The 10,689-nt window shown below is 39.2% G+C and overlaps 1 protein-coding gene across 1 annotated transcript; it reads right to left on the bottom strand.

The window, feature by feature from the left end:
• Positions 1-2,423: 2,423 nt before the first annotated feature.
• On the bottom strand, positions 2,424-7,294 carry pax1a (paired box 1a). The gene is made up of 5 exons (XM_023271904.3): positions 7,047-7,294; positions 5,737-6,366; positions 4,569-4,702; positions 3,856-4,057; positions 2,424-3,280 (listed from the first exon to the last, which is right to left on the bottom strand). Exons 1-5 carry the CDS (start codon positions 7,048-7,050, stop codon positions 3,177-3,179), a joined length of 1,074 nt encoding a protein of 357 aa, XP_023127672.2. The 5' UTR covers positions 7,051-7,294; the 3' UTR covers positions 2,424-3,176.
• Between the last annotated feature and the right edge of the window lie 3,395 nt (positions 7,295-10,689).

Raw genomic sequence — 10,689 nt, forward strand, 5'->3', positions numbered from 1 at the left:
TCAATTTTACAGTAGTAAACTATTTTAGAAGATTACAATACAAACAGTAAAATAACAGTATAATGCCACCAAAATACTGACAGTAATATACTGTAAGCATAAACTCTAAACAGCATAATACTGTAATATTTTTGACAGTAACAAACTGTTGTTGTAGAATATGGTAGATTTACTGTAGAATAACAGTGCTCTGCTGGCAACTTTTGCTGCCAGCTCTTTACTGTAAATTTACGGGGAAATTTCTTAGAGTGCTGTAATAAAGCAGTCTAACTGAATAAATTGCTTTTTGCTCCTTGATAATTTTTTGGTTTTTGATTTGAAGTCTCAGATAATTTTCCATACTACACCAAACAGACAATATTAGGCATATTCAGCCTTTACTGGTTTTCAAACTGGTAGGATATGGAATGACAGAAATTTTTAGACGGTGAAATTTAGTACATAATTTAAAGCCTAACTGCATATTTGAGACATGTGCACTGGTTGTTTTATTAAATTTAAAACAGAAACAAAGCACTACAGTGCACTATTAACTATATACTGTACCTACTTGTTCTTGGTCTACATGTTATTTTTTTTCCAGCTATGCTTATGGCAAGAATCAAGAATACACAATCACACTACCTGACCGTAAATCAAAACACAACTCTGTCTTTCAGCGAGCAGTGTGATGTATGTATCCTCTGTTGAGTCATTTTAAACAATTATTATATATGTAGGTTTGCAATCACTTCTAATGTTATGGAAAAAACTTGCAATACTTTATATTAAAAAGACAGACATTTATTATTCATTTTATATTAAAATATTACTATATAACTAATGGCTAATATGGTTCCAGTCTTTAGGAAACACTTACTGTTTTTCAGTGTTTCAATCATTCAGTCAACTGAAGGTTAAAAAACAGCTTAGAACAAACAGACCCGATGACATTCTTATCCTAATAGGTTGTACCATCTCTTAGCATTAGGAAGTAAAAATTGATGTGATTTTGATGAATGATGTTAAATTTTTGAAGGCCTATTGACACCAAAAAGGAAGAGAACTACACTTTGCAATATAAAACAACTCATTCTGTTTTTAAAGGGTGGAAACATACTAACATGAGGTGCTCCTGCATTCATACGGATGCTGGTAAAATTCACAGAAAAGCTCATTCTTACTCAACCAAAACTAAACTGGATCTGTCATCACATCCCTCCTGACCTCACCATGCTGCCTCCAGTTACAGTAAAAGGGATGCAGGTTGATTGCAGAATAGGAAAGCAAATCTAAATTGTAAGAGTTTGAATCTATTGAAAAAAAAACATATTTTATAACACATGCATGCATGATGGTAATTTTAGTTAGCAAACAGAATATAAACAAAGATTTAAAGGGAATTTTTGGTTTAGGTCTGACACATTTGCAGATACTGTTGAGCTCCTGGAAAATATTTAATCAAATATCTGCTTTGCAATCAGTATTTTTTTTTTTACAACTAACTTAACATGTATATGATATTCTTTTTGTCACTTAAAAGATGAACTGTCATAAACTGTAAAGGCAGCATAAAGTGCCTGCACCTAAAATGCCCCCCTCCCCTTAAATTGATAAATGTTTTTAAAAATAACGAAAAATACTTATACGAATGCTAATATGTTATACAATCTTAGAAATAGTACATGAAAACATCGTTATGCAAAACAAATGTAATATTTTGGATGGAATTTTAAAAAGCCTCATAAATGGGGTCAGTTGACCACCATTACAACGCAGTCACTTAAATAAGCCAAAATATCGAAGTGAAATCAGACAAACACGGTGACATAAACGTCCAGAAACACACAGTTCAGTGTGTAAAGCAAATCAGTGAGGAGTCCTGTCGTTAGAGCGCAAATAGGCCACAGGAATAAACAGTTTACAGAAAGCCAGCGAGAGAGAGGACAGAGCTATAGGCCTGTATGGGAAACTTGTAATTTCTATGCGGGATCACTTCTCCCTGAGGCTGCATGTGGGTGGATTGGATTGTTAGATGCTCTCCTGAACGCACCGTTCATTAACGTGTATGATCAGCCCTCAGATTTCCATCATGACGCGTATCAATTACAGGCCAGATAACATCAGCGGAGGCGCCCAGGCTGCGGAGAGCTCTTTGGAAGTGTAGGGGCGTTATGCCTGAGTGAGCAAAATGACGGTTTCCTAGCAAATAGTGGCCTAATCACTATCGGCATTAAGATTTAATTCCAATTAAGACATACTATCAGGCGAGGCTGGCTGAAACTTCTTCTGAAAAGGTTATAGGTCAGTGAACGCCTCACGACAGGCAACGTGCCACATTCAAACTCCAGAATGAACTCAAACGGGAGAAGATAATTCTGTGACACCTCCACCTGCACGGACCAATATATTGGTGGCACAGGCCTTTCAGAAATAACCAAAAGTCACATTTTTTTTTAGCTTTAATTCCACATTATCAATACTGTTAAAAACAGAAAATAAAATAAAAGCAGTCCCTCAAGGTATAGTGACAGCACAACCAAAAACCACTTCAAATAGCGGGGGCAAAATTCACTCATTCATCTCTTTTAAAGTGATATTTCCTTCTTTTCCAACACTTACTAGGCCCTTTCATGGATCCATACTGCAACAACACACGCTACAACAACTTATGCCATTTAAAAAGGCCTTTATTTTTGCATATTTACAATGAAATTATAAAAATATATAATTAAAGCTTTGGCAAATTTTTTTTTTTTACATTTAGACAATTTAAATCTTTTTGTTCACATCGTAGAGCCACTGTAGATTCGAGATCATGACCAGAAGATAATACAACATAAGGCGGTTTTAGAGTAAAACATCAATGACAAGGCGACAGTCAAAAAAAAAAAAAAAGTTATTTTTTAAAAAAATCCTGCAGTCTCCTTTTGAGAATATACAGCCAATAGCAACATGAAGTATTTTCAAATGAAGGTAGGAAAATAAAACCATTCAACCAGTGAGGGAAACACCGATACATCCATGCAAGCTTACATTCATATGGCCAAAGACAGACCGATAAAGCTGTACTGTACTCGTTTGAACGGGCCTGTGTTTGACTGTCAGATACAAACAAGCCGGTAGTGTTCAGACTTACTGTTGGAGTTGTTGAAATGAGTTCAGTTAAATGGGTATTTAGGTGTTATAAGTCCCGGTTATGATGATGAGGTAGGGAGACTGAGTCCGTGTACACTGTTCAAGTCTTCGTGTTGCTGCTGCTGCTGCTGCTTGCTCAGGGGACTGGGCGGTTTTCTGTCTCCTGCACAACATAAAACACAGAAATTCATAGTGGGCAAGTGTGTAAAAACCCTGGAGATGCATGCATATAATGTGAATAATTGCACCTACATAAAGGGGCAGATTTTAGATCCTGCAAACCAACAGAATCTCCAAAAATGCACAATTTTCAACATGCAACCTTCCATTTTCTTGTAAATAATAATAAAGACCCCCATTCTGTTTATTTTGGTTAAAATGATTTCGAACCACTTGCAGGCCCGATACAGGCCAAGAATAGAAGGTCAATATTTGAGAAGTGACATATAATTAGACTTTATATTGATATTTAGTAAATGTTTGCATTCGTTGTGGACATCACTGATTGAGAAAGAGTGTGTGTGAGAAGAGAAAGACGCGACTCCAAAGCGTCGTGTGTACAAATATATCAGATAATTTTGGCAAAATGCAGTAATGATAATAACAATAATAATGATATTAATAATAATATACTGTTAAATCCATTGCAGTTGCGTTTGCGCCCTTGCGCCCTAGAGAGAAACATTGTTTAAGGCTTCGACGTATCTGTCACCAGTTTTCACATTACAGCGTGGGTACCTTCTCGGTTCTGATGCTTGAAGGCCATGGGTGAGTGGATCTCCCCCGCATGCATGCTCATCCCGCCGCCTGCGTGGGACAGGGCCGAGCTCTGCGGCTGCCAGTGGTGGTGACCCGGGGCCACGTAGCCGCCCGGCGGCCCGCTGTACACTCCGTACTGGTTGGTCGGAGAGTAAGCACACGCCGAGACATAACTGGAAGGCTGCAGGCCAACAGATAAGAGAAAATAAGCACCAGTAACCCCCACAAAAGTTACAGAACTTCTAATTGAATGTGACAGTGGCGCGTGGCCTGCAGCAGTGGTTCCTAAAGTGGTGTTTGAGTGGTTTCCAAAGATCAGGGAAGCAGAATGACGAATACATGAGCTTCACTGTAATTTTATTGACCAAAAAATAAACTTAATTAGAGTATGTATACTCAGCAAGGTTACTTATGTTTGTCACTCTCATCAGAAACACAAATTTAATGAATAAAATCCCGCAGGAATATGAAGTCTAAGCCTGGGGATCCCTTTTCACAGCTCTGCCACAGGCCTTTGTAGCAAGGGGAACAATTTACTCCTGAGCTCTGCCCATTTTGGCACTAAGCTTCTGGACTGTTTCCTCTAAAGAAAATAAAATGGCGTGCAATGCACAGCATGCACACACGTCCAGACTTTGTGTAGTGAGACTGAAGGCTGCACAGATGTTCCAGCAGTGTTTTGTTTTTTTTACCTGAGCATATTTTATGTCGGCGTCAATGGCTGATTTGTCAATCCCGTTGACTGTGTGAGCCGCAGAGAAAGCTGCTCTGTTGACGCTACTCCACTCCTCCATTTTTGGTGGGTATCCCTCCGTCCCAGCAATTGCTGATTTAAAAACAGTAGTTTCAGGTCAAGGATGTGTAAAAAAGTAAACGTGTTAAAGTGTAAAAAAAAAAAAAAAAAAAAAAAAAAACCCACCCCAAAACTCTGCAGTCTCATTTAGCTTCAAAATTAACAATAAAAATAGAAGACACATTACAACTGTTTTTTGTATCTGTCCGAGCTATAAAATATTTTTTATTTTCTAAACCTCAGGCCCTCCTAAAATAGTTTTCAAGACAGAGTTATTCAAGCAATATACTATTTAATATTATTGTTAATAGAATTATTTGAGTGCGTAATGGTGCGTAAAATTATTGTGCTTTATGGATGTGGTTTTTGTTACTTAATCTTAAAAAGAAAACAAACCACAAAAACCTAGAAAATTACAGAAAACAACTGTAGATTATTATAAATATTCTTCTCAGATTTAATAATTAATTTTAATGATTGTTTAAGCTCATTACTTGCAGTGCATTTTGCTTTCTGGTATTTGCGTAAAAGATGCTATAGTCTCACACACTGAGTGGAGTGATTTCAATTACAAAACTGTTTTTTAAGAAATATGTAATTATCTATAATTTACACACATTTTGTATAAATTATTTAGGAACTGATGGCACAAAAATGCACTGAACCACTTCGACTAAACAGTGGCTGAAATGACTGATTAAAGGACCCGAAAGGCAAAGAAAAATATTCGTGTAATAACTACTTGGAGGATTAGCTTGGCTACAGCAGGTGGGCAAGGTGTTTGCAAACGCATCATCCCATGAAAAGGCCTATTGAGAATGGCCTTACTGCGTTCTGGCTGAATGCTGAAACGGAGGCCTGTACAACATTTAATGGACACATTGTTCCGGCTGCTGCCAGAACAGGTTGTACGGACTAATATGGACATTAATCATGCAGGATAACAAGCTGCTCGGGTTTATTAAGCCCTTGTTTGCGAACAGCGAGTGATAAAGCCTTTCATGCACTGCACTGAGACGCAGAGGCCTAAGATTTCACACAACACAAAATGGTTGTGCGTCCCTCACCTGTAGGATCCATGAAGGCTCGTATTCCGAGGATGTTGCTGACGGTGTGCGCAGAAGGCCAAGCCCTGGATATGCTCACATGTCCAGCTGTCACCGGTACTCCAGGGGGGCTGCCCATTTTAGTGCTAGTGGGCGACATGGTGTTGGGGTAGGAATAAGGGTATATGTGGTTGTAGGAGAGCCCGGCCTGCGCGGAGGCTTGCTTGCTGCTCTCATACTGGTTCGGCTGGGAGAGATTTCCAATCTTGTTGCGTAAAATCCTGCTGATCGAGCTCACCGACGGGACATTGTACTTGTCACAAACCCCGTCAGCCAAAAGCCTGTCCCGGATCTCCCAGGCAAAGATCCCGGGGTCATTCTGTTTGTAGTCCCTGATGTTTTTCACCACGTTAGGCGTCGTGACCCGTGGCTTGCTTCCACCGATGGCACCGGGTAAGATGGAGCCCGTCTCGTTGTACCTCGCCAAAATCTTGCTCACGCAGCCGTGAGAGACCCGAAGTTGCCGGCTTATATCACAGGGTCTAATCCCGAGCTGAGCCAGCTCGACTATTCTTAACCTTATGGCGTTGGGCAGGGGTCGTCCATTGACGAACACGCCGCCTAGCTGGTTCACCTCTCCATAGGTTTGCTCTGCAGGAGAAAGGAATCACATGAATTAGATTTTTTTTGCAATATTTGGGTGAGTACACAGATGTCTGACTTGTATAGTAAGTCTCCTCATGTGTGCACCATAATGCATTAATTGCCAAAATTATGTAATAATCTCATTTAACAAATACCAAGAGGTAATGGCATGTTGAGATGTGCAGCCTGCATACAGTCCAGCTACTCTTAATTACAACAAAAGCTGAGGGTATAAAGTTCTACGCGCCAGTCTACACAGATTGGTAACCTCTGGCTCTCAGCCTCTATTTTTGCAGCTTTACGAAAGTGTGTTAACTGTTTGGCTGACTTCACCGTCCAACACCCCTGCGCACACAACAAAAACAACATTAAAATGGCGAGCTTGGAGAATAGACAAGAGAGAGCCCTTTAAAGCGACGCTTTTCATAGGATAATTGGCTGTGCGGTTCCATTTACGATCTAAAGCTTGAACCAGACAGTCACTCCTGCTCAATAGCACTGGAAAAATCCACGATTTAAATTTGACAAGCTGTCGCCAAACACTCCTTCATTTGCGCATTATCTGAACTTGGAGAAAAAGGAAAACAAATGCTTGTTTCTGTCTTTACGCAGGCGTAGTGAGTCTGGATACGCTTCCATAAGTCCCATTCTGAAGCCACTGAAGCATGCAGGCGGTGAGGGCTTACCCATTTGCCGATATGTTTCGAGATGCTGGCAAATATAAGTGCCCCCTCAAATGGCTGAGTCCGTCCGAGAGAAATCAAGAGAAGGAAGAGGGGGAACCGTGAGGAACGAGCCCCAGAAGAGGAAAAGCCGAAAAATCTCCTCCGACTGCAGCGCGCCTCTTCCTGCGTTTTTTGGAAGCAAGTGACTGCAAGGTACAATGGCACCGAAGTGATCTTCATCCGATAAATGCAAATTGGAGTTATCCCGGGCAGTCCGGAGTCTGCTGGAATTAATTTGACGCGTCCTCCACGTCAATCTTCGCTGTTATACGCTGAGGCTCTGCTTTGGTTTCATTGGTCGTCCTGCGCTGGAAACGGTGTCAGCCAATACAAACCCCATCCGGTTGGAGCCGTGCAGCCTCCTTGAGTATTTTGCATAGGGGAAGTGGCAGAAAGGGAAACGTTTCATCCAACATGCAGCCTTTTGGTAAGAACTTCTACATCACGGCAGATAGACTTAGTGAGGTGACAGTGGAGAAAAAACCTTCCTCAGCTTTAACACTTTGAGCTCTAACATAAAGTTCTGCCACTTTTTAAAGGTGACATAAATTACAGATTTGATGCGTGGATCATATCCAATTGATTTGCCTCATCAGTCAGTCATTTGAAGAAAGGTAACTAACTGATATAAATATTTTTAATGGCATTTGCTTTATTGGATTTGCGTAAAATATGAGGAACTTTGTGTTCTGTGGTGAAATAATACATCTAATGTGCAAGTGAGTAAATTTAAAATCATGCATGACTTAAAGATGCATGTATTACCAGACTATTTATTATTTAAAATGACATCAGTGCACCCTAAATTAAACTTGGGAAAGGGCTGATTAATTTATATAAAAGCCCATAAAGTTCATTTTTGCATATTTTCAGTTTTGAGCTCAGTTTTGTTTGCTCATAAATACTGCATAAAGTATTTTTTGTGTATTTGATCATACAACCGAGCAGCAGATTGAATGTGATCCTTTAGACCCGAGTTATGTGACCATGAGAGCAAAGGGAAAGCTGAACACCAGCAGCCTGAGTCAGTTTATAAGCCGGTGTTGGGGCATCAAACCTGGGAAGGGCCTCATGTAATCGATACCTCTGTAGATCGTACAGCTTCCAGACTATAGGGGATATCGGCTGGATTCCAGAGACGTACATTATCACAGCATGTTTTCGGAGTTTCCTGTGCAAGTTTAGAAGGTATCGTTTATATGCTCGCAAAACGTTACTTGTAAAACTTAACAGTCGACCCAATGGTAACAAGGTGCAGTGTCCCTATCCCCCCGCCCCCCTCCTCTCCTCTCCAACGCCACGACCGAGCGCCCTCCCCACCCTCCTCTCTGCCTCCGTGTCTCCTGGCTGCTTCACCATCCACAATCTGGGAGCAGGACACATGGAAAGCATCAGGCTGGGTCACAGGAGAGTGTCGTGGTGCTGCAGAGGATCGTCTCAGACACCAGTGATGGACACGTTTGATTTGTTGGATGTTCAGTTCGTCTGGAGAGTAAAGGCTTGCATGCTGCGTTTAGATGCTGCAGGGCACACTGGAGGAGACACCACCTGCTGCTGAGTATGAAATATTACTTTTTATAATAATAATAATAATAATAATAATAATAATAATAATAATAATAATAATAATAATAATAATAATAATAATAATAATAATACATCTGTCTTAGTCTGTGCCACTGTGTCCCCCTCACTCTTTATCTCTCTCTGTCTTCTCTCCATTGCCTGGCTGGCAGGACTCCCCTCATCTGGACAACGTAGGAATTGCATGGTTTTTATCAGCACGTTGTCTTGTTTGCACAAAAAAACGTTTGTGCATGTTGCATGAAATACATATGGGTATCAACATAAAGTCTGTCGATTAACACATTATATTTATATTTTGCAAACTGCTTTCCTAAAGCAGCAGCTTTACTAGTCCGCTTCGTTTAAAAATATGAGTATCATATGCATACATAAATGTATTACAGCTCTAAAGCTTGCACACATTCAGTTTCTTTGACATTGTTTTTCTCGTGTCAATATTTGAATTGTAATCAGTTTTTGACGAATCAACGAATATGAAGTTTGTTTAAAGAGCTGCGACAGTCTTTAAAATATGGAATATGAATATAGTTGACATTACATGCAGGAGTTTACACCTTGTCTAGGTTTTCTGGTTTGCAGTTTTCTTTGTTGCTGTTTTTTCTTTCTACTAATTGTCTTTATAAATCTTATGAATTAAAAATGAGACTTAGATATTTTAAGTCCTTAACATGTGGTTGAGAAACTCTACAGCTTTTTATATTTGAAGTTCAGATTTTATAAATAATAAAGTTAAAAAAGTGCAGCAGGTCCGATTTTCTACGGTGCAAATCGAGGCCTCGTAGGTGAGATAAACTGTAGAGAACCTTTAAAAAATAAAAATTATTTTTAAGAAAAAGCTCTCCGAAGAAGTCTATATGTCTATAATTTAAATCATTTGCAAAATGATTTTTTTCCCCTATATTGTATTTAAATTCGCCTGTATATTGATGTTAAATTGTAAAAATGTGTATTCTCGGTTGAAGAAAATCTCAAATGTGATCCAACGATCGGCGTGAATCTGGCCGTTGGTTCGGTTACACGTTTTGCAGAATCAGCCGGTGAGCAGCTCCGCAACCGTCTGATGTTGATTGTCAAGTGTGACAAAACAAAAGCAGTGAGATTCACAGTGTGTTCATACAATACATGCCCACATAAACACTGCAGCAGACACACACATCAAATGCACATTCCTCAATATTTTATTTGACATTTATTAATGAGGGAACTTACTGCAGGAGGCTTCTGTCTTTTACATTTGAGGTGCGTCAGTTTTGGTAACAGACACCCCGTCGAGCCTCACTTTATTTTATTTATTATTTCAGGACTGTTGTTAAGCTTTCCTGTGCACACCGAGAAATAATTTTTAAAAGTAGCTAACAGAGAGAGATGGAAGTGAAATATAAATGACTAATCCGGTCATAGCCTTTAATAATTCAGCGGTTGTTTGCTTAAAGATGATTATCGACTTATTCACACGTTTCATTTCTATTATTGTAAGTTGAATTTAAGTGCTAAAAAATAGGTTCATGCAAGTTTTACTGCTTTGAATGCATCAATGATTTCCTCCCCGTTTCAGCAATTAATGAGACTTTTTTCTAAATGAGAATTAATTCATGTGCATGGATAATATTTAATCTTCCCTAGTTAAAATAAAATGTCGTGGTGTTTTTGTTTTTTTTAACACAATGCAGTTTTACAATGTATTATAAAATCCTATATATGTATGAAATAACACTGGAGTAAGTCGACCGCTGTTCAGTCATTTCTTATGGTGTCCAGAAAATATAATTAAATTCGTTTAGGCCTGTGTTTCGTTGCAAAAGGCCACAGTGTATTATAATATGTGTTTTTAAATACAGCTGCGCAGCGTTTCTCTTGAAAGATTAATTTATTTTACTTTTACATTATACGAGTTGCGAACACGAGAAAATGAAATAGCTAAACAGAAGCCTCCAGAGTGAAAAATGTTCTTCCAAATCAGAGCAGACACGAGTGAACTCATCCAATCGACACCTGACACTCACAACGTGCAACGACC

The sequence above is a fragment of the Amphiprion ocellaris genome, chromosome 20 (genome assembly GCF_022539595.1).
Source record: "Amphiprion ocellaris isolate individual 3 ecotype Okinawa chromosome 20, ASM2253959v1, whole genome shotgun sequence".
Lineage (NCBI taxonomy): Eukaryota > Metazoa > Chordata > Actinopteri > Pomacentridae > Amphiprion > Amphiprion ocellaris.